This window comes from Penicillium citrinum (genome assembly GCF_028827155.1).
Source record: "Penicillium citrinum strain IBT 23319 chromosome Unknown utg000002l:1.0-3833315.0:1.0-3834789.0, whole genome shotgun sequence".
NCBI lineage: Eukaryota > Fungi > Ascomycota > Eurotiomycetes > Eurotiales > Aspergillaceae > Penicillium > Penicillium citrinum.
The window spans coordinates 1,969,583-1,991,855 of record NW_026622687.1 but is presented as its reverse complement, the minus strand read 5'-3'; the positions used below and the strand labels follow the sequence as shown (position 1 = coordinate 1,991,855).

Below are 22,273 nucleotides of genomic sequence, written 5' to 3'. Positions count from 1 at the left end.
CTTGTATTTTCTTTTTACAGGGGCTGGCTGTGCGGATTAAACTATCAAAATGCCGATCCAATCATGCTTTATCGGCAATACACCTCCGGGCCACTAAAAACCTCCGTGCATGAACTTGTTCAATGGCTTTATCCGATTATTCACTCTTCCTTTGCGGGCTCTTTTCATACATAATAATCCTCCTCATTAGAAATTAAATGAGACCTATCGATTGTCTAATTCATTGTTGTATTCAGGCCCTCAATTTTAGGACCTATTCCCACCCCCTCAACTTTGTTGAGTTCCCGATCAAGATCTATCCACTATGGAGTGGGACCCGGGCTCAGCTCAAGATCCACTAAGCCCTGGTATGGAGTCTTTTCGTACCTACAAGCGATCATCTTTACTTCATACGTATGAAATGCATTGAGCCTGGTGGACTCATAGCGCACCATGTACTCCCAATGGAAGTGAATTTTGTCGACCTCTGGCAACCATCTATAAGGAGCCGAAGACCTGTTCCCGGCACTGTTCAACCACCATTACTTACAAATTCATTCAAAATGCAGTTCAAACTCAGCACCATTGTTGGCCTCCTTGCTGTTGCTTCCTCCGCCCTCGCTGAGGATGCAGTTAGCAGGATTGATGGCTTCACTGTCTTAGCCAAGGACGTGCAAATCAACCGCAAACTCCATTGAACTCACAAACGCCCTCTCGAAAGCATCTGTTAGTTTACCCACGTACATATCACAATAAGTTACGTTACATACTAACCATGAATCTAAGGATACTATCGATCGCTTGTACTTACTTACCAACGCTGAAAAAGTAGCAAAGAATGATGCCTCCCGGAAGGGAGAAGCTTTGGCTGCTGACCAACAACAAGCTGCCTGTAACTCATTCACCAACGTAAGTTGTCCTGTTCTCTAATAATACCGAAGTCATATTAACCCAAAAAATGCCTAGTACGCTTCCGCTGCCACTGATATGCTGAATACGGTCAAAGAAAAGCAAGTCGATGTAGAGCTTGCTGGGAAAGGATACCAGATGGCTGCGCATCTCCGTGCCTTAGAGCGTGCCAACGACGTGAGTACAAATATTTCAGAATCAGAGGCTAGATTTTGTTTTGTTTGGTGGTGTACTGACAGTTATAGGATTTTGCCGACCTCCTTACCGACCTCCTCGCACCTAGCTGTGGAAGTAGCTTGGCCGACACCATCAAAGACCTTGACAAGCTCCTTACTAGCACCAAAAAAACTTACACCTGGGGCTTGCCTTGAGTAATTGAAGTTTAATTATATCTTACCATGGTGCTTATTTTTTTTGAAGCCATAACGACTTATGTCGGGATATAGAATGAAGGACCTTGGAAGTCGGCAGTCTGATATCAAAATACAATATAGTATTAAAACATTGAATAATGAGGATTCCGCATATAACTCCAAAGGTTGGAATCTTTGGGTCATTCTAAAACAGTACTTTGTATGGTTATAGAAAAGAAACAAATTTTAAGCCTTGGGATTACCATTTGCACTTCTCCATTCCAAGTGTTGTGATGTATTGAGGCGAACTAGGTACGAGAAAGCCGAGGTGCGCCAGGGAAATGATGATCAACATATGCGGAAGGACATAGACATACTTTGTATACCGCAAATTCTCCGTGAAGGCGCAATTAAAGCTATCTGCATAATCTACTCCAATAGGAAAAGCGGTTGCAATTTCAGCTACTGTACTCTACTAGGTACTATGTGAGCCTTCGAGACTGTCAGTGTGACAGGAGAGGCCACAGAGCTTATAGCCAACTTCCTTTATAATGACAATGTGTCAAAACACATTCCACGAACTCGATAATGCCACCGCCAAATACTGACCGCAAAAACGCAGCAAATGGCTGTTTTGGCAAAAAACCGAGGATCCAATGGTTGCCAAAAGTATTCAAATGCATAATGATTCGCTTAAACTGCTCCTAAGTACATTTCTATGGTCCGTTATTGCGTGCTTGAATATTCGAGAAGGGAGCTACATCATTCCGATATTAGGCCAGCTACTGGCCGTATCGAGGAGAGTGGAAGAGAAAGAGAGCAAAAACTGAATGAGCTTTTACGACAAGCCTCCGAATTCAACGAGGAGTTTAAACGATCGATGCGTTCTCTTCAGACCTCCATAGATAATGCGCACTGGCAGCAGAATCATTTCCTTGGCTCACGCGTTTCTATGTGGCTGTCAGGATGACCTACCTCTCTAACAAGGGAGCAATTATATTGGTGAAAGGGGATTTCTCATGATGCATAAAGAAACAAGCTATGGAATATTCCGTGTTCCTTGACAGTAGTGTTGTAGTAGTACAGATGAAGTTTAATAGAGATTATATTAGCAGGTCATGAGGTGCTATTAAGGGATGACATAACACTTCATGGGCGTATAACTCAGTTGGTAGAGTGTTCGCTTTGCATGCGAAAAGTCTGGCGTTCGAATCGCCATTCGTCCATTTTTTGTCTTTTTGCTACTCTGCACACATATATTTTGAGAAAAAAGCAGAGATATGCATGAATGACTATTACTCCTCACAGAACAAAGAAGCACAATACCAGTAATCCTGGTATGTAGTACCGAGGCCTCTGATGGAATTAATTCAGATACTCTGGGGGTACCGCCGTTCAGGTTTTTCTATTGCGACATCCCTTCTACAAAAGAATGATATGGGAACCTTCCCAAATGAATTGAGCTTTTCTACGAGTCATAGAAAATTAGACCTGGCCTGCCCCCCCTTATGACTTTGATGGACGCATGAATGGGGAGAGTAGAGAACGACCGCCTTGTCTGTTTCAATCTGGACAGGTATTACTAGTGCTCAATAATTATGTAGTGCTGTTAATTATGAGATGGCCTAGTTCTCGGAAGTCCCAGCAACATAAGAGCCAAGCTTCAGTCTAAATAGAGTCACGAAACCGAGCATGATGAGATTGTGCCGGGGCATTTGTATAGCTTCATTTGAGAACGAAGCTCATATAAGGCATATGTCAAATTATGTAATATTCCTGGGCGTATAACTCAGTTGGTAGAGTGCTCGCTTCGCATGCGAGAAGTCTGGCGTTCGAATCGCCATTCGTCCATTTTTTGCACCCTTCATGATGCAAATAATCAATGAAAGGCCTTCGTCTTTGGTTGGCATCCGAATGGGAGTTTTTTTTACATTCGAGAGATGAGTGGACCGTATGGAAGCCATACCAGGGATTTATACCATCGCAGCCCGCATAACTTATCTTCTATGGAGTTTTATGTGCAACAACGATGTCTGATTAAGCTGAAGTAGGCTGGAATCATCACTAAATGTGGCTGTAATCTAGCTTTAATGACCAAAGGCCATGGATCTTAGTGCTAGGCAGTGAGATGGTTGATATGAGATCCTAGATACCAGAAAATTGCAGTTACTTCCAGCAGAGGACTTCACCATGCAATAGTCCAAACCAAGCATTGTCATCTTGAACAAATGCCCTCCATCCAGCTGCTATATTATCAAGCTCTCCCTGACTCGAGAAGCCTTCCTCAATTGCTGTTGTCGCAAATCCAGACGACTGTACTCGTTGCTCCATCGACCCACCCCAATACTCACGCTCTTGCTGATTGCTGAAGCACCAAGAACCCGTACTCTTCTTGATCTGCTCACGCGAAAAGCCTGCCTCATGTGCCCAAACATGTATCATTCTTCCCGGATGCGGATTGCCTCCTTTCGCGCGGCCCATTCGCTCCGAAAGCTCTTTCCAAGCGGCGATACCTTCGGATTCGGGGTACCAAGTTAGCGATGCAGACTCACGCACTGCTACAACACCGCCTTTCTTCACCACGCGACGCATCTCTTGGAAGGCTCGGACAGGATCAGCGATGTGCTGTAGAACCTGATGTGCATGAACGAGGTCGAATGTGTCGTCTGGGAATGGGATATTATGGATATCACCAACTTGGAAAGTGACGTTAGAGACACTCTCTGAAGCAGCAAGCTTTCGAGCTCCATCTAGCGGATCTGGGACGTATTCAATGCCAATGACATGGCCTTGAGGTGCATGCTTCGCAAGGTCAATTGTAATGCTTCCTGGACCACAGCCAACGTCGAGGATCTGCAGGTCTGGTCGGATACATGGTATGACGTAGGCTGCGGAGTTGGCGAGGGTGCGCCATCCGTGTGTTTGAATCACTGAGGCTGAGTGATCTGTAGTGTAGACTTTCGACATATTAAATTGATAGTGTTCAAGGTGTTGATTGTTAAAGTCAGGTTGTAATCAGACGGTAGGTGGGATGTGGGTCTGATTTTAGTCACGGAGTTGACGGATCCAACGGAGTTGAGCTGGACGGAGTTGAGATTTTGATGCTGAATCGGCAAACATTTGCTCGATATTCATTCTCACGTATACCCTTTCTAGACAATTTATATGCATTCCTGTTGGGGGTAATTAACCTCCAAATACCTCTCATCCACTGCTTCAGCGACTTTCCGTCCATTCATCGTGCAAGTATTCTTTGACCAGGCATAGATAGTATCATAGATGGGTTCATATATTTAGCTATAGGACGATGAGCTTGCGAGTTTGTGTTTTTAAGTAGTTTCTTCTATAAGAAAGCCCTGATCCTCTCAACAACACACAGCAATGTCATAGCTTGTCCATAGGGCATTGCCGTCAGCTTGATAGCCTTATAGAATTCCTTGGTTGGCCCCATGGGTGTTCCAAAACTAACGTTCTGGACAACACCTTTTTCGTTGACATTATTTATCACAGCTTCAAGAGCCTTCTGTCCAATAGGTTTGAATCCCTTTGAAATATATCCCATGCGGATACTTTTCAAAATACCAAATGCAAACCCTGCTGATGCCGACACCTCCAAGTAAGAACTCGGATCGTCAATAAGCGTATGCCAGAGTCCGTTTTCATTTTGAAACTTCTTCAAAGCGAGAACCTGCTGCTCAAGCGCTGAACAAAGGAACACCCTTATATGATCGTCGGTGGATAGTTGCAGAAGCGAAAGAAACTCGGGAATTGCAACTGTAACCCACGAGTTGCCTCTGCCCCAGAGTGCTTCGGCAAAGTTATGCCTTTCCAGAAATGTCCATCCATGATACCACAAACCAGTTCGCGTGTCTGTAAGATACTTTATATGCAGTAGGAACTGCCGCTTAGCCTCTTCCACATAAGCGGGACGATGAAGTAGGACCCCGATTTTGGCAAGGGGTAGAACACTCATCATGAGGGTATCATCCCAAAGTTGACCTTCATTTACTTGGCGGAAGGTAATATGTTGGATTCCACCTTCTGTATCAAAATTCAGTTAAGTTTATTCAACAATGCTAATTCGAAATACACTCACCCTCCGTGCGTGGGATCCCATCCATGATAAATTCTGCCCAAGAATCAAGATATGGTCGATATTGGATATTTCCAGTTTGCTCGTAAAGATACGCCAATGTGAGCATGGGTGCCATGCTATTCACATTTTTAGTAGGCGTGCCTTTTGCAAATTGCTTGTCAAACCACTCTTGAATGTGGCCAAGAACAGTTTCGTCCCCAGTAACTTCATATAGCATCCACATTCCGTACAAACCAACTCCTTGTGTCCACTCCCAATTATTCCATGATTTGGAATCGACCTTAAAGCCCCCAGTCGGAAGAGGCACACGAAATTCACCGGAGTCATCTTTCAAATGAACCAGGCTATCGACAAGCTTGAGCGCCAAGGACTTGGTATCGGATAAGCTCATCTCGGCGAGTGGCGTTTTCACCTCGAAAGGTGTATTCACTACGCCATCCTTGGCAAGGAACACGGACAAGACATCGTTCGACATATTCACACAAGTTTGAACGAGGGCTGAAGTGCTTGACGTTCGAGAGTATAGCAAATTACTGCCGGGTCTCCGTATTTGTATGTCGTCTCCGGAAATGCATCCAGTATTACAGTCTAGGAGATACAGCAGCTTCCATCAAATAAAAACCAAGTCTCTGGAAGTTATCCGAAGACCACCATTGTCAACAATGGACCCCTCACCAAAATTACCTATCCTTTGAGTCAGACCCTGTTGATGTGGCGCACAGGATTAAAGCCATGGCGATTTTCCACCACTTATCTTACACGATGCAAAATGTCCAACCGCGCGAGAACATAACTTACTTATCCGAAGCATGGCCCAAGAGTACGGAAAACCTAATTTAGTATTGATCGGATACATCCGAAGCAATTCTTTGTACTAAGTATATACTAAGATAGCTTCAGTGTAAACGATTTTCTCGTTATTCTATCCGAGATAATATGTTTGGCTCAGCGAGATGGAATATCTTCGAACTAAGTTTAACAACGCTGGGGTAAAGGAATTGTCTCCACCCCGCAAATTGATCGGTACTCGGTACTAGATAATCTGGGGATATTGAAGAAGGTATAAATTGCAATTGCCGGTGTGGGGTAAGTGGATATATCATACATCAAAGGATTCTCATTTCGATTTCGCAGACACGATGAGTGGACCAAAGCCAACTGAGCAACATGTTGAACGGCTTGGATCCCCGGACCCAGATTCTTATCCAAATAAACACACGGCAGTTGATGAAGAGCTACGACGATATGTTGTTGCAGCTGACTCTATCGAAATAGACGAGGCGACGAGCAAGCGTTTACGAAGATTGATTGACAAGCGTGTGTTGATTGTAATGGTTGGTACATACTTTCTGCAATCTTTGGATAAGAATGCGATCAGCTTCGCGGCTATCATGGGTATTCAGGAGGATGCCCATCTCGTTGGCCAAGACGTAAGTTTTTATTCCCCAAGTTGACCTTGAATCTATGCCTTGGTGAATCTCGGCCATGAAACTGATTTGGCACAGTATTCTTGGCTCCACACGGTTATCTACTTCGGTATTCTGTTCGCCGAGTACCCGACTAATATCCTCGTCCAAAAACTTCCAATTGCAAAATACCTCGCTGCAAATATCTTCTTGTGGGGTTTGACCTTGACCATGAATGTTTTCGGATTCAATTTTGCGATACTTTGTGCACTGAGGGTTTTACTCGGAGTCTTTGAGGCTGTTTCTCAGCCAACCTTCTTGCTACTTTCTTCTATGTGGTATAAACGAGAAGAGCAGGCCCATATAGTGGCCTATTGGTATGTGAGTACTCCCTAGTAGACAAAGCCACTAGGTGAGGGGGAACTAATGTCTTACAGGGAATGGTAGGTCTTGTTTCCTTTTTAGCATCAATGACCCAAAAGATTAACATACCTACTTCAGAATGGAGTCCAAGGGATCGTTGGAGGCCTTTTCGCATATGGAATGAGTCATGTCCATTCCCCTGTCCTGAAATCCTGGCAATTTCTATTTGTTCTTCTCGGATGTGTTACTTGTCTCTGGTCCGTATTCGTTCTCTGGTGGATGCCTGACAGCCCCATGCGAGCGAAATGTTACTCGGAAACGGATCGAGTACTTATCATCGAGCGTGTTCGCGCTAACCAAACCGGTATTCAAAATCGTAAATTCAAGAAGCAACATGTCTATGAGGCTTTAAAGGATCTTCAGGTCTGGCTCTACATCTTGATTCAGATAGTGTAAGTCTGCCCAAAGAAATTGTTATACTGGTATTACTCTAATCACGATCAATAATAGTATTCAGATTCCTACCGGTGGCTTGGGATCCTTTTCTACAATTCTAATTAAGAATTTTGGATTTACTGAGCTCGAAACGGAATTGCTTTCGATGGTTAATGGCGCTGTTCAATGCGTGGTACTTCTAAGTGCGGCATGGCTATCTCGCCACTATAATCAAACTATTTTGTTTCAATTTGTCAGCTATCCCAAAAGCCGTGTATCTGAGTTTGAAGAAGAATGCTAATTTCATAATAGGCTTTCTTAATGCCGAATATTGCTGGAACTGCCGCTTTGATGGGTGAGTTTCTAGTGAATTTCAGTTGAAACGAAGATCAGGAAAGACTGATGTTAAAAAGCCGTCCCTATTTCCAGCTCCACCAAAGTGGGCCTGTTAATAGCATATTGGAGTACTTTATCCTTTTGGGGTACTACTGTACTTCTCATGTCCTTACTTTCGAGAAATGTCGCAGGCCAGACTAAAAAGTCCGTCAGTACCGCGTCTTTGTTCCTCGCCTGGGCAGTGGGAAATATGATTGGACCCCAAGTATTCCAAACCAATGATGCACCGCGATATTTTACATGCTTTTCGGTTCATATGGGCTGTTATGGCTGCATTATAATTCTTCTCTGTATACTCCGATGGCATTTGAGACGCGAGAATATCAAGAGAGATCTTTTACAGGTAATGTCGCAAAATAACCCATGGTTAAGACTGACCTCAAATGCTGATCTCACACAATAGGAAGAGGATTGGAGAGCATCTGAAGCTAACTTGGATAATGCCTTTGACGATTTGACCGATAAGGAAAATTTGAGCTTTCGATATAGATATTGAAAGAGACTTAATGACAGGCATTCAGGTTGTGTTCTACCTTGGGCATTTCGCAAGTTCATAAAACAGTCACATTTTAGTAGTCCGGAATCTTGAACGTTCCAATACCAGAAATGTCAAGTTGAAATATAGTTGATAATGCTCCTATACTTAGTATTATCTATACGTTTACAGTCAAATTGTTCTATTGTGTATCTTTCGTGGTTCTGCGGATACTACCATATTTTGAAAGCTCTGTAGCTCAGTTACTCTAACATCGCAGGCGACAGCTAGAGACTAATTTGTCCTAGTATAGATTTAGTAGATGGAAAACGCCATATATCCCGGTAATCTTCGCCCTTGGAATTATGTTCCTTGTCGTAACGTGGTATGTCGAACGGAATGTTGTTTCGAATCCACTTTTACCGCTCCATCACTCTTTTCAGTGAAATTTATGACACCTTTGCTCATTGCCCTTCTGTTACTTTACAGTACCTGGGGTATTTTCTCCGTCAATGGTTCACTCTACTTCCAAACCGTCTTGTCGGCTTCGTCACTTCAGGTCGTCGTGTGGTACATACCCATTGACGTTGTTGGACTTATCGTCAGCGTCATTGAAGGGTACATCTTACGTCTCGTCTCCGGGCATGTTCTTATAATTATATCTGGATTAGCAGCCGTTGGATCGCAACTCCTACTCGCTCACATTCCTCCTAGTGTAGGAAGCTACTGGGCAAGGATCTTCCCTTCTTCTGTTCTCAGTACTATTGGCATCGACCTGTCTACTACCTTGATGACAGTCTATATTACGACAGTGGTTCCTTCTTCGCAGCAAGGGCTTGCAGGGGGCGTGTTAAACTCTGCTCTGCAGCTTCGTGTGACCTTAGTCCTTGGGTCAACGGAAATTATTCAGTCGGCGGTGGTCAAATATAAAGGTTTAGAGAAAAGCTATAAAGCAACATTCTGGTTCGGTATCGGTGTCTCCGGTGTCAGCTTGATAATTTTGATAATCTGGGGCAAAATACTCAAAAATGTCAGCTTGCTTACAGTCGATGAATAACAGGAGCAGGCTTCTTCATCTTGACTTTCCATTAGTTGTTTTGCCACGCCCGTTGCGAAAAGGTATGTTCCGTTCACGTTTACGCCTCAGGGTTTCTGCATTCGATCGAAGCGGTAGTTTAATGAGTCGAAGTTCTCTGTGAATCCGGCGGATGTTACTAGGCTATCGACTTTTTTGTGTTTTGTGAGGACTTCGGTTATGGCTTCGATTACTGAGTTGGCGTAATGGGTTGTGGTTTTTGGAAGTCTGGATTTGAGGAGAAGATGTTGATACACCTGTAGTCGCCTATATAGAAATAATGAGTAAGAAGATGTACTGGTCGAGACCGGGGTTCCCTTTATGGAATTTTTCGATCAATTTTTGCGCTTGCTCCTCTGCTTCGACCTTTGGACGCCTAACATCACCGACTGGGCAGTCTCGATATATCCAACAATAGAAGAGAGGCAAAGTGGCGATGGGAACCCCGAGGCTTTATTAAAAATTCTCTTAAGGGATGATGAATACCCCACGATCAGTCCCATCTTTTGGTATCATCTCAGGGAAATTACTAGTTCTGCTTGTACAAGTTTAACATGACCGAAATACTACAATCCACCGTTGGATATGGATTCATCTAAAATGGATATATTGTAGTAGATGTACCAAATGTGACAATTCAACCAGAACTCCGAAGCCTGCACAAGGTAAACAAGAAAATCCAATTGAGACAATGAGTCACTTATTCCTCTTCTGCCTCAGCGAATTCGACGAGAGGTGTGCCACTCTTACATTGATCCTATAGGCCATGATTAGTCAAAAATTTGAAGATAAATTGAATGCGATATCGAGGATTGCAAAAAAGGAGGAAATGGCCAAACTCGATTAGCTCGCAGGCGACCAAGGCTGGCCAGTCGAGAGAGGAGAATAGATCCGATTCCAAAACAGACCAGAGTGTCACAAGACACCTCAAAATGTGATACAAAGCGAGAGGCAGGGGGAAATGACTTACACCTTGTTTGTGCACGACCCGCGCAATCTTTCCTTGTTGTGGACTGCGAATGACTGTCTCCATTTTCATACTTTCAATCACCACTAGTGGTTGATCTTTGTCAACAATATCTCCGGCCTGCACATCCACCCGTAGAATTTTACAAGGCATAGGTGCCAGAACGCTGTTAGCGACATCCTTCATTCCGAGTGCCTTTTCCATCCACTTGGCTCTTGGTATTGAGAGGCGATATTGTGTTCCCTTCTGGAATGCGATAACAGTATCCTCGTCTTGAACGACAGTTGTATCCAGACGAGTATGAGGGAAAAAGGAGGTGACAATATGAGTGCTGGGATCCATGCGACTCTCAACTTGTTCAAAGGTTTTGTCACCCACTTGAATATTGAAGATGCGGTCAGACGTCTGCTTCACGCGCACATTGAAGGTGTGACCCTCGGCATTTGGTCCCTTCGATACTGTAAAGGGTAATTGGCGCTCTTGGTAGCTTGGAGCAAACCCAACCGCGCTTCCCGCAAGTCCACTCGAAGCTTGCGATGCCAAATACGAGTCACGGTGTAGACAGGCAAGTGCTGCCTGAGCAAGCACCTCTTCATCAATCTTCTTCTCGGGGAAAAGCTCTTCTCGATGCTTCTCAATGTAGCCAGTCTCCACCTCGCCAGCAATGAAATCAGGGCTTCGGCAGATTGTCTTCAGGAACTCAATGTTTGTGACTGGACCTGCGACCTCATACTCCTCTAAAGCAGCAGCCAACTTACGGAGAGCCTCCTCTCGAGTCTCACCGCGGACAATCAATTTTGAGATCATGGGGTCATAGTGTGCAGAGACATCGTCGCCTTCCACAAATCCCGCGTCGATTCGAATGTCCTCGCTCGCTACGGGAGTTCGAACGTGAATGAGACGACCAGAGTCTGGAATGAAGCCTTGCTCGGGGTTTTCTGCGTAGATACGTGCCTCGATGCCGTGGCCACTCCGAGCAATCTGTTCCTCAACTTGCTCTTGTGTCAAAGGAAGGGTTGCTCCCTCTGCGACCATGATCTGCCAATGGACCAGATCTTGGCCAGTAACCATTTCAGTCACAGGATGCTCAACTTGTAGTCGAGTATTCATTTCCATGAAGTAAAACTCTCCAGTATCGTTGTCGAAGATGAACTCAACTGTACCAGCACCCTCATAGCCTACGGCGAGGGCAGCAGAACGAGCCTTTGCCCAGAGGTCTTGGCGAGTGGCCTCTGGAAGGTGAGGTGCTGGAGACTCCTCCAGGATCTTTTGGTGTCTTCGCTGGATGCTGCAGTCCCGCTCGCCCAAGGCAACTGAGTTTCCATGCTTGTCGGCGAATACCTGGACCTCAATGTGCCGAGGAGTTGTGATGTACTTCTCCACAAGGACATGATCGTCACCGAATGAATTACGAGCTTCAGATTTCGCCGACTCGAGCTGAGCTTGGAATTCGGCTTTGGAGCTGGCAATACGCATGCCCTTTCCGCCACCACCTTTGATAGCTTTGATGAGCACAGGATACTTGATCTTATCGGCTTCCGCTTCGAGGAATTGGGGGTCTTGATTGGTTCCATGGTAACCAGGCACACAAGGTACACCGGCCGCAAGCATGATTTCTTTTGAGCGACTGTGAAAGGTTAAACTTAGCCTTCTCGACACGGAAACCTTGGAGCATACCTCTTGTCGCCCATATCCTCAATTGCTTTCCATGGTGGTCCTATGAATACAATACCGGCATCTGTACATTTCTTGGCAAACTCCGAGTTCTCGCTCAACTAAATAATGGGTACAATAAGCAAATAGATCGCATTATCGCCAAGATGAATGAGATCAACAGTAAAACTCACAAAGCCATATCCAGGGTGTATACCCCTGCAACCTTCCCGTTGGGCGATCTCAATGATTCGATCACCATCAAGGTATGCAGAAACGGAGCCCAAGTTAAATGCAAATGGGGAACTTAGGGCATGTTGGGCTCGGGAATCGGGATCTGTATAGAGAGTGGTCACACGAATGCCATGCTCTTTTGCTGTGCGTCCGACTCGTCTAGTAACGATTAGCTGGAGCAGTCTCTAAATAATGGAAAGAAGAATTTCCTTACAGCGCAATTTCACCCCTGTTCGCAATCAAAATTGAGTCGAGTGAATTCGTTTTATGCGACACACTTGAGACTGAGGATGCGGCCCTTATGGTTCTGCGGGCGGCAGCCGGGGCCACGCGGGGAGTAATGCGGAGAAGGGACGAGAGTGTCATGGCGGGGCGTCAAAGGAAAGTAAGAGGAGGGATTAATGCAGGTTAACTGAAGTTGATGGTGTATTTTCAAGCACCACACCCGGTTCAATCAAAGAGAATTCATAGTCGACATGAAGTGAATGTAAGAAGGAGGTTGGAAAAAGAAGAAGGGCGGTCTTTCTACGAGAGCTGCTTGAGCCGACGCAAAGCGAGATGCGGGGGAAGCCGAGGTGACATAAGCGTACCGCCTGCCTTTTTGGGTTTCACATATACAACATCCTTTGCACTCAGGGAGTTAGGGCTAAATGAGTAGTATAAGGAGGGCTGGTGATAGTCGTCAAAAGTATATACTCTTTCAAAGCCGGCGAGAGTGACTCAGATGGGGAATCAGAGCTGAGTAGAACATTTACATTCTGCTTTCTCGTGTCTTGGTTTATTCTACATTCGATATGATAAGAGATTGGCATAAAGCCTCCATGCATCTTTATACTACATAGGCATGTAGTTGGCTCTTTTTAGATGTCGGCAGATCCGATAGCACTCCCACACAACAGCATTTATGCATTTAGAGCAAGCTACATCGGGTCGATGATTTCATTATCATCATGGTGCAAATTTCCTTAACTGTGAACGGCTCTATAAACGAAATTTTATGTAACATGATGTTGGACAAGTTCATTTTTGGTCAATACCGTTATCCCTCTCAATATCCCCTTTCATTTAGATTACTCAAATTCTGGTATTTTCTGTGTCTTCGGATTTTGAATCCTAAATTTGGCGGAAAACTATCTCATTCGTGAAGACACTGATGGACATCACACGCAATTCCGCTAAAAGATTTCTTCACTTTCGGGAGATTGACGGATTAATTAGTTGCCCAACTCACCTGTATTGATTTACGTAGAATGGAGAAAGAGAGCTTGATGGGGCAACGCCAACTGCCTCCACATGGGGCTTCTTTGTGGGGAACATTGGGCAATACTATTTAATGATAATTCAGCAAATTGTCATGCACTGTCTTCAAAAGAAATAGGCTTACTGTGACGTTTGAGTCCAAGATATATTGATCTCCATTTTTTCTCTCATGAATCTCTTATCAACGTTGCTTGTCGTTGGTTATGGCCTTGGTACTGTCCTGGGTATTAGCCTCGAAAATGTCTGTACTGTATCTCACGCGGAGAGAACTCTTTCGGACGTAAATATTGTGGGACTTACGTTTGATAATTCTTCAATCACTGCCCAGGCTGTCTATAATTTTTCGACCGAAAACCAGGTCTTCTGGCCCGATGCTCAAGGTCTCAATTACTGCAACATCACCCTCGCCTATTCTCATAATGGAATTCGCGGTGATCGGGTTTTGCTGGAATTCTGGCTTCCCGCTCCGGGATCATTTAAAAACCGCTGGTTGTCCACTGGGGGAGGTGGTTATTCTATAAATCACCACGAGGAACACCTCCCTGGTGGCCTCATTTACGGTGCGGTAACAGGTCAAACGGACGGTGGATTTGGTGGCTTTAATCGGACTGTCGATGAAGTTATTTTGCTTGCCAACGGCACCATCGATCATGAAACTTTATACATGCATGGCTATAAAGCTCATTATGAAATGAGTACCATCGGTAAAGCATTTACAAGAAACTTCTACAGAATGTCTCCCCGAGCAAAACTGTTTTCTTATTTTCAAGGTTGTTCAGAAGGTGGTCGCGAAGCGTTTAGTCAAGTCCAACGATACCCCGATGAATGGGACGGGGCTGTCATCGGTGCACCGGCTATTCGATTGGCGCAACAGCAGGTAAATCTTATCTTTGGAGCGGCAGTCAAGAGAAAACTTGGTCATTTCCCATCACCATGTGAGATGAATAAGATCACTGATCTCATTATCGAGGCTTGTGATTCACTCGATGGACGGATAGATGGTGTAGTTAGTCGAACAGATTTGTGCATGATTCATTTCGATTTTGATTGGACCATCGGAAAGCAATTTGAATGTTCGACAGACCTGGAAAAAGGTACACCATTGCAATCCGGCAAAGTTTCTCCAGAGACCGCTATGGTAGCGCGAACTATCTTCAAAGGATTACACAGCCTTGATGGCAAGCGTGCTTATATATGGCCTCAACTCAGCGCTGGATTTGATTCTGCTACAGCTCAATATGATGCAAAAAATCAGTATTGGAAGCCGACCATCAATTCGCTTGGTACTCAGTGGGTCTCGAAATTCCTCGAGCTCAAAGAAGATGGAACTAGCTCTACGGCAGACAATGCCACATATGATGAACTAATCGATTGGATGAGAACAGGCTGGCAACGCTACGAAAGTGTTCTTCAAACGACTTGGCCCGATCTGACCCCATTCGAATCGGCTGGAGGAAAGATCATTCACTTCCATGGAGAATCCGATCCGGCGATACCAGCCGGTTCCTCAGTTCATTACCACGAAGCCGTTCGTCAGGTTATGTATCCGCATCTATCATTCGAGGATAGTATGGAAGCTATAAATGACTGGAATCGATTATATCTTGTCCCCGGTGCAGGGCATTGTGCGCCGAGTAATACCCAGCCGAATGGTTCTTTTCCGAGAACAACTTTGAAAACTCTGATTCGATGGGTCGAAAACGGTATCAAGCCTGAGAATCTGGATGCTGTTATCCTTCAAGGGGATAATTTTGGGGAACATCAGCAGCTTTGTCCATGGCCATCACGCCCCATGTGGCACAACAATGGCACCAGAATGGAGTGTGCCTTTGACCAAACTTCCTTTGAAACTTGGACCTATAACTTTGACGCATATAATCTACCTCTTTACTGAGCAATGATTAGATCAGTGCAAAATGTTGAAGCTCAAGCCAAAGGCCTTCAGGACTGTTATTATGAACGAATCAAATGGCGGTGGCCTTGGCCTTTAAGCACATGCCGGGTACCCGTAGACCCAGTAGCCAATTCCTCCATAGCCTTTTCTTTCGGTGATGCTTGACCACTTCGCTCTACTCTATTACACTTTGGTCTTAACTTTGCCGTAACTCAAATTTTGTCCCTCTCGGAGACTCCACGAACTCGAGACCCGATCTAGGCGACAGTGACTCCATCAATAAATTGCAGGAAATGGCGAGCTAGATCGGGCAATTTATATGAGCCGGGCTCTGAAAAATCGTTTCATGAGCCGCTCAATGCCCAGGAGGCATGATTAACTAGAACTGAACAAAATCCAAATATAGATCTCCTAGCTATCTATCGCTTGTTGTACTCATGCTAACATCTCCCCATTTCTCCAAACACCGCGAATATCAGCGATAGTATCGATGGATTGTACTGGATTCCCAGAAACCAGTAACAAATCTGCCAGCCGACCCTCCTCAATCTTACCTCGATCAGATAGTTTGAATCGGCCAGCAATCTTTGATGTCGCCGATTGAAGTGCTTCTTCAGGCGTGAAGCGGCATCGATTGACATACATCCATAATTCATGATGAACTGAAGCCCCAGCTCGAGTACCAACAAGCTCACCCGACGTATCAGTTCCACTGCATTGCAAATACTAAGTCTTTTGTAATATTCAACGTAGGTCGACAGGTGATCCTTACCAGAGAATATCAATCCCAGCATCCTTTAGTGTGTAAACCTGTTCATATACGCTCTTGATGGAGAATTCTTTTCGCGTAATACGAAGACATCCTAAAAGATGCTCTTTCGCCGTACCCTCCAAATGGGCGGAGAACTTCTCACGAGATTCCTGCTCTTCGCCACTACAAGAAGCATGTACTGCCAGTGTAGGGATGAGGAATGCATTATTCTTCTTGAAAGCCTGGATTATCTCCTCATTTATCGGTTCAATTGATGCGTGGGCTAGTCCATCGACTCCAGCTTTTAGGACTGAGAGTGTCGAGTGATTTGTCAATGCATGTGCAACTGTCAACATTCCGAATTCGTGAGACGTATTCACGATTTCTCTCTGGAGATCCACGGATGGAGTTGGCACGGGCCTGGTTGGGAAGGGTAGACTCAAAGTGTGGCCATCCTCTTGCATGAGTTTAGTGAAGCTAAAATCATATATCAATATCGGGACAAAAACCCTGTCTTGAGACGTGAGAAAACATACCTAGCACCAGCTGCTCGATTACGGGCAATAAATTCCTGAATTGAATTCTTGTCGGTGAGGTTCGGCCACCTGGAAATTCTCTCCTCAACCTAAGAATTGTAAGTCGGAAAGCAGACAAGTACCACGAGAAACACTCAAGGAAAACAGACATTTGGCTCTTGAGATACCAATTTGACAATTGCAGCAGGCCAGCCGTCTTTGATCGTTGCGCCAAATCCACAAGACTTTACATCGGAGATGTCATTTCGCTGACGAGTCAAGTCACTAATTTCCTTGAACCACTCCGGTTCATTGTGTAAGTCCAACACCGTAGTTACTCCGTATTTGATAGAAGTTTCCAAAAGCTCAACATCCCGATAGACATGTGTGTGGGCGTCAATAAGACCAGGAAGTAAAGTACAACCTGTCCCATCTATCACAATACAGTTTTCTGAGACAGACAAAGAGTCTCGCAAAGAGACTTTAGAAATCAGACTCGACTCGATCAGAACATGGCCCGACTCAGATATAACGGATACGCCGTCAAAAATTCGCACGTTACTGATCAGTGTTGCTGGCATTTGGAATGAGGACACAGTTGGGTGGCGTGAGAAGAAATTGAAATAAAATGCAATTCTTCTAATGAAGCGGTCAGGCATCTGCATTACGTGATAGCAGGGTGAGGTGCAAAGCCTCCCTGAAGTTCGCTTCAGTCATGCAAGCCCCGCGTCTTTGCATCGATCCATCCGATGTTGCACAGAGCCAAATGCCTTAAAACGGATACAAGAAGGCCCTGCAAGCCTTCCAGTCGATAATATAGCCGCATTTCAACATTGAAGGCTATCTCGATTGTGACAAAAGAATTCAAGGCCGATAGGTATCGGCACATGCATCCAGCTTACATATTGATATTCACCTAACCGCTACAGAAGGACTCGCTGGAACAACTGAAAGATGAACCCTGGATTGGAAATGCAAATTCACCGTAATTACGTCTTTGGGAATCTATGTGTCTGGAATCAGCTCATTGATGGGTCACAGGATTTACAAGGCAATATGAGACCGGACTCCGAAGTTCAGACACACGCGGGCGATGAGAGGATTTCTACTTTGTTGAAAGCCAGACCTTTGCTTGATGGAAGTCAAGGCGGAGGACTGTTTCGAAGCACACAGGGTTGATGACATGGAAATTATTGGAAGATACTGAGTGCATATTTTTGCGCGTAGCAATGCAGCTGGTTGGACGGCAGAGCAGGTAAGTTCTAGTTTTAGCAATGCTGCCGGCCCTGCAATATAAGTGGTTTACTTCTGGTGCTTTAGGTCTGCGGCTTTGAATCGATCAACGATAAGTGCTACCGTATTCGTCACGTTGTGGTTGCTGCTACCAAAGGGAACTGCCAAATGGCTCGACTTTTTTACACTAGAGTAGGTATGCAGATGTCCGTCCATAACCTAGGCCATCAAATAATATGTCAGAGTACTTCAGGGGTCAGTCCCCCCCAGGTATCTTCCTCCCCCCAGGTATTTTCCTATCAATATTTGAAAGATTCTTGGTGTTTGTATGGATATAACTACCAAGAAGCTTCCCAATTCCACCCGGAAATTATCTGTTAATATTCTCTTTCATTCTCAGGCTATTTCCCTGTCACTTCAACTGATGCATCTTCCATGAACACAACCGTTATACTGATCCGGGGCCCATCAGCTTGTGCAGTCATTCAGATATTTCTAGATCAAAGAACGTGTGAACATAATTGCACTTGACATCGGCTCCCATTAGAAAGAAATCAAATAATCTCACTTCCAACTTTAATTACCTGAAGTAAGATTATATGATTAAGGTCGACAGACCAACTACATAGATACCTAGTTGGTCTGTCGGCAAAAAGATGATTTTTCTTTGAATAAGTGACACAGTTTTGCAAAATAAAGAAGAGAGAGAGATTCAACAATTTATGGGACTATGCAGTAACAAATTTACGAATATGATATCGACAAGTTAAAACCTCAACAAGTAGTCGAACTACTTAAGAAAGAAAGAACGATAGTATTGGTCTTCCATAGTTTTAAAAGTTAATAAATCAGAAGTATATCGCTGATATCAGGCATACAAATTCCTGTTTGAATAGGCTACTATACTCGTATTATGTATTATATATGTAGAAGATGGCAAATCTCATCCCTGGAACAGCCATCTTGAATCCCTGGATGACCCACCCAACAAAAGAAATTTTCAGATTACCTTCAGGGCATGAGGGTAAATCAACATCTGAATTGAGAAATCGATGATAATTCACCTGATCATAACAATATAGTAGAAAATGATATAAATAAATTTGCAATGACAGAATTGAAAGAAAGATAAAAATTACTTGGAGTATACAAAAATTGTGGAGACTAAATATGCCAAGGCTTACATGAGCAACGCGAAGGTAGCGCGCAAAAGATCAGCCGGGATCTTCGTTACTTTCGTCACATCTCCAGACTTCTTTGCTTTTGCGTACATTGCTCGACGTGTGTTGGAAGTTATTGGGCTCGGCCACTTTTCATTCACTTCCCAAATATTTGCCTCTTGTCTAGTGTACATCTATCACGCCCACTCCTTGAAAAGCCCGAATCATGTCCGACGACGAGGAATATTACGAATGGGAGGAAGAATATCTCTATGAGGACCTTGTGCCTGATTTTGTCGTGAGTGAATTCTACTGCCCTGAAATTGACAAAGAAAAGAATACACAGGGAAAATAAGAAAGCGAGTGAGAAACAAAGATAAAGTACTAACTCAGCCTTTGCTTCAGGACGAACTGGCGCAATCCTCATATTACGAAGCAGCCTTATATGAAGACCCTGCCATCGACGTGGAAGATTACTTCAGTGATTGGGAATATTATTCAGACGATTACTACGATGACGACCCATCCGTAAAACAATCCATTCCGAACCCGCCACCCACGAAAAAGGCTCGTCGAGCGCTGGCGCAGGCGCAGACCAACTCACAAACACACGCAAACCGCGTGACTCGACCGAAATCTTCGATGGACCCCGATATCTCCTCTTTCCAGGGTGTGGTTTGGAAAACACCCGCTCTAGATATCAATCAGGATGTTGCGATCTTTTATGAACCGATTGGTGATAAAGTTGCACTGTTAAAGGACTGGCGGGAAATTTTCAAATCTGCGCAACCTGCGCTCAACAAGTCGCGATTACGAAAGAGGAAGATGAGAGAGGACGAGGCAGAGGAGCAAGGGGAGGGCGAAAACGTCGCTGTCGAGGTTTCTTTTGCTGATGATGATTTCCCGTGTGATGATGATGATGATGAGCGACGACTCGATAGTTCGGAGCAAATGTCTGATATTGTCTCTATGGATAATAGTATGACGGATACTGCGGATGCTGGTGATGCTTCGAATACGACGCCGGAACTTGGACAGTCACCGAAGCCCGCGCCAACTTCGACTCCGGCGAAACGAGGACGGAAACGTAAGGCGGAGGTTCCAGCTGATGAGATTAAGAATTCGGAGATTGATTCGACGCGGACTCGATCGAAAAGAGTTACGGCGAAGAAGGGAGATGGTGAGGACAATTTGGTCAGTACGACGAGTGCACCTACGCGCAGATCTACGCGACAGAAGAAGTAATTTGGTCCTGTTGGGATGGTCGAATTTCAATATACCATCTATGTTCCTTGTATACGTGAAGGGACGATTATATTTTACGAAAGTTAATGAATTCAATGTACTATACATGTCAAAAGACTCATTCTTCCTGATTGCATTGCGTAGGTATCTCTATTTGTTCACGAATCTTCACTGCGCATACTCCTTGTTGAATGCACGACCAATGACCATGCGTCGAATTTCACTTGTGCCAGCACCGATTTCGTACAGCTTGGCGTCACGGAGAAGTCGTCCGGCCGGTATCTCATTGATATAGCCATTTCCACCCATCAGCTGGATAGCATCCAGCGCGCATTCTGTCGCGCGTTCGGCTGCGTATAGGATCGCGCCGGCACAATCCTGGGTGCGGATGACCATTTGACCAGGTGCAACTGCTCCGTTGTCGACTTCTCGTGCTGTGCTGTAGGTGTATGCCCGGGAGGCAGCCAGCTTGGTATACATATCAGCGAGCTTACCCTGAATCAGCTGGTTGTGTGCGATGGGGGTGCCAAATTGCTTTCGAACGTGAGTATAAGGAAGGACCAGATCAAGGGCAGCTTGCATGATTCTGAAAAATGTCAGTAATGAGATACCGCGCTTCCAAACGGTTGTACATACCCTAGTGGTCCTGCACTGAGTACCAAGCGTTCAAGATCAAGACCCTCCATTAACACCTTGACACCTCGGTTCAGCTCGCCTAGAACATTTGCATGGGGAACAAAGACATCTTCAAAAACTAGCTCGCCGGTGTTGGACCCGCGCATACCCAGCTTATCGAGCTTCTGGGCGCATGAGAATCCTTTGAAGGTTTTCTCAACCACGAAGGCCGTGATCCCTTTTGAGCCAGCCTCTGGTTCAGTCTTGGCATATACCACGATGAAATCCGCATCAGGTCCCTAGATATTGGATCTATTGTGAGAGATAGATTCAAGATGTAGAATAAGATAGCCACTGACATTTGTGATCCACATCTTGGTACCATTCAATACCCAACCCCCATCTACTGATTTAGCAGTAGTCTTCATGCTGACGACGTCAGATCCAGCGCCATGCTCGGACATTGCGAGAGCTCCAATTTTCTCGCCTGAGAGTAGGCCCGGGAGGAATCGTTCTTTTTGTTCGGGCGAGCCATTGAGAGATAGCTGGTTGACGCAGAGTTGTGAGTGGGCGGCATATGAGAGACCGATACTTCCTGTGGAAATATGCCATTAGAGAAATTTCAGGGTTCTACCACGGTAAAAGAGCGAAGGAAGAATACCAGAAGCTCGGCTCAATTCTTCCATCACAACGCAGTGAGCTTGATAGCCCATTCCCAGGCCACCATATTCTTCATTTGCCGTGACACCAAGAAATCTGCACAATGAATTTTTGATTAGCGGCATAGATAAATGGTTCATTTAGTATGGTTTTCATACCCAGCATCCCCTAGCTTCTTCCACATCTCGGGAGGAAAGTTATTCTGCTCATCCGTTCGCGCCGCAACCTCGGCTGGAATCTCACGTCCTAAAGCGGGGTTAGTGAGATACAGACCAATCCCAGTGTATTTGACCACCTACTCGTGAAATCCTGGACACGCTCTCTCAATTCGATAAGGTCATCTTCCGTAGGAGGTTCGAAGCCTGCAGGGTGCTTCGTTGACACGCTCCGCACGAAACCTGGGGAGAATGCGGGGACGACACCTCGGCGTAGAGAGCGGACGGAGGTGCGGAGGAGGGAAGGAAGAGCAATGGAGGCCATCTTCAATAGCTGGCACAATGCACTTGGTGATTTTTTTTTCTTGTAGATGATCAAGTTTGGAGAAAGAGTGGCGCCGAACTACTTTAAAAGAAAGTTGAATGCGGAGGGGAGAAGGCGGC

General features: G+C 45.0%; 10 protein-coding genes across 10 annotated transcripts; 5 read left to right on the top strand and 5 right to left on the bottom strand.

Annotated features, from left to right (window-relative positions):
- Window positions 1-542: 542 nt before the first annotated feature.
- N7469_002568 (uncharacterized protein) lies at window positions 543-1,259 on the top strand (the record flags this gene model as incomplete). Its single annotated transcript, XM_056641488.1, has 4 exons — window positions 543-611; window positions 766-888; window positions 946-1,065; window positions 1,134-1,259. The coding sequence occupies 4 exons, from the start codon at window positions 543-545 to the stop codon at window positions 1,257-1,259; spliced, it is 438 nt and encodes a 145-aa protein (XP_056503982.1).
- Window positions 1,260-3,407: 2,148 nt separating this feature from the next.
- On the bottom strand, window positions 3,408-4,208 carry N7469_002567 (class I SAM-dependent methyltransferase; the record flags this gene model as incomplete). The annotated part of the gene is made up of 1 exon (XM_056641487.1): window positions 3,408-4,208. The coding sequence occupies one exon, from the start codon at window positions 4,206-4,208 to the stop codon at window positions 3,408-3,410; it is 801 nt and encodes a 266-aa protein (XP_056503981.1).
- A 376-nt stretch (window positions 4,209-4,584) lies between these two features.
- Window positions 4,585-5,812, bottom strand: N7469_002566 (glycoside hydrolase family 88/105 protein; the record flags this gene model as incomplete). The annotated part of the gene is made up of 2 exons (XM_056641486.1): window positions 4,585-5,282; window positions 5,338-5,812. 2 exons carry the CDS (start codon window positions 5,810-5,812, stop codon window positions 4,585-4,587), a joined length of 1,173 nt encoding a protein of 390 aa, XP_056503980.1.
- A 664-nt stretch (window positions 5,813-6,476) lies between these two features.
- Window positions 6,477-8,433, top strand: N7469_002565 (MFS general substrate transporter; the record flags this gene model as incomplete). Its single annotated transcript, XM_056641485.1, has 8 exons — window positions 6,477-6,767; window positions 6,843-7,124; window positions 7,181-7,186; window positions 7,245-7,558; window positions 7,617-7,794; window positions 7,854-7,896; window positions 7,955-8,280; window positions 8,341-8,433. The coding sequence occupies 8 exons, from the start codon at window positions 6,477-6,479 to the stop codon at window positions 8,431-8,433; spliced, it is 1,533 nt and encodes a 510-aa protein (XP_056503979.1).
- Window positions 8,434-8,863: 430 nt separating this feature from the next.
- On the top strand, window positions 8,864-9,469 carry N7469_002564 (uncharacterized protein; the record flags this gene model as incomplete). Its single annotated transcript, XM_056641484.1, has 1 exon — window positions 8,864-9,469. One exon carries the CDS (start codon window positions 8,864-8,866, stop codon window positions 9,467-9,469), a length of 606 nt encoding a protein of 201 aa, XP_056503978.1.
- Window positions 9,470-10,187: 718 nt separating this feature from the next.
- Window positions 10,188-12,707, bottom strand: N7469_002563 (acetyl/propionyl/methylcrotonyl-CoA carboxylase subunit alpha; the record flags this gene model as incomplete). Its single annotated transcript, XM_056641483.1, has 5 exons — window positions 10,188-10,244; window positions 10,458-12,081; window positions 12,132-12,229; window positions 12,302-12,500; window positions 12,556-12,707. 5 exons carry the CDS (start codon window positions 12,705-12,707, stop codon window positions 10,188-10,190), a joined length of 2,130 nt encoding a protein of 709 aa, XP_056503977.1.
- Window positions 12,708-13,770: 1,063 nt separating this feature from the next.
- On the top strand, window positions 13,771-15,495 carry N7469_002562 (tannase; the record flags this gene model as incomplete). Its single annotated transcript, XM_056641482.1, has 1 exon — window positions 13,771-15,495. One exon carries the CDS (start codon window positions 13,771-13,773, stop codon window positions 15,493-15,495), a length of 1,725 nt encoding a protein of 574 aa, XP_056503976.1.
- A 435-nt stretch (window positions 15,496-15,930) lies between these two features.
- N7469_002561 (amidohydrolase family protein) lies at window positions 15,931-17,342 on the bottom strand (the record flags this gene model as incomplete). The annotated part of the gene is made up of 4 exons (XM_056641481.1): window positions 15,931-16,207; window positions 16,268-16,723; window positions 16,783-16,871; window positions 16,932-17,342. The coding sequence occupies 4 exons, from the start codon at window positions 17,340-17,342 to the stop codon at window positions 15,931-15,933; spliced, it is 1,233 nt and encodes a 410-aa protein (XP_056503975.1).
- Window positions 17,343-19,380: 2,038 nt separating this feature from the next.
- N7469_002560 (uncharacterized protein) lies at window positions 19,381-20,399 on the top strand (the record flags this gene model as incomplete). Its single annotated transcript, XM_056641480.1, has 2 exons — window positions 19,381-19,452; window positions 19,560-20,399. The coding sequence occupies 2 exons, from the start codon at window positions 19,381-19,383 to the stop codon at window positions 20,397-20,399; spliced, it is 912 nt and encodes a 303-aa protein (XP_056503974.1).
- A 168-nt stretch (window positions 20,400-20,567) lies between these two features.
- On the bottom strand, window positions 20,568-22,154 carry N7469_002559 (isovaleryl-CoA dehydrogenase; the record flags this gene model as incomplete). Its single annotated transcript, XM_056641479.1, has 6 exons — window positions 20,568-20,985; window positions 21,036-21,313; window positions 21,374-21,609; window positions 21,676-21,770; window positions 21,833-21,920; window positions 21,974-22,154. 6 exons carry the CDS (start codon window positions 22,152-22,154, stop codon window positions 20,568-20,570), a joined length of 1,296 nt encoding a protein of 431 aa, XP_056503973.1.
- Window positions 22,155-22,273: the final 119 nt, after the last annotated feature.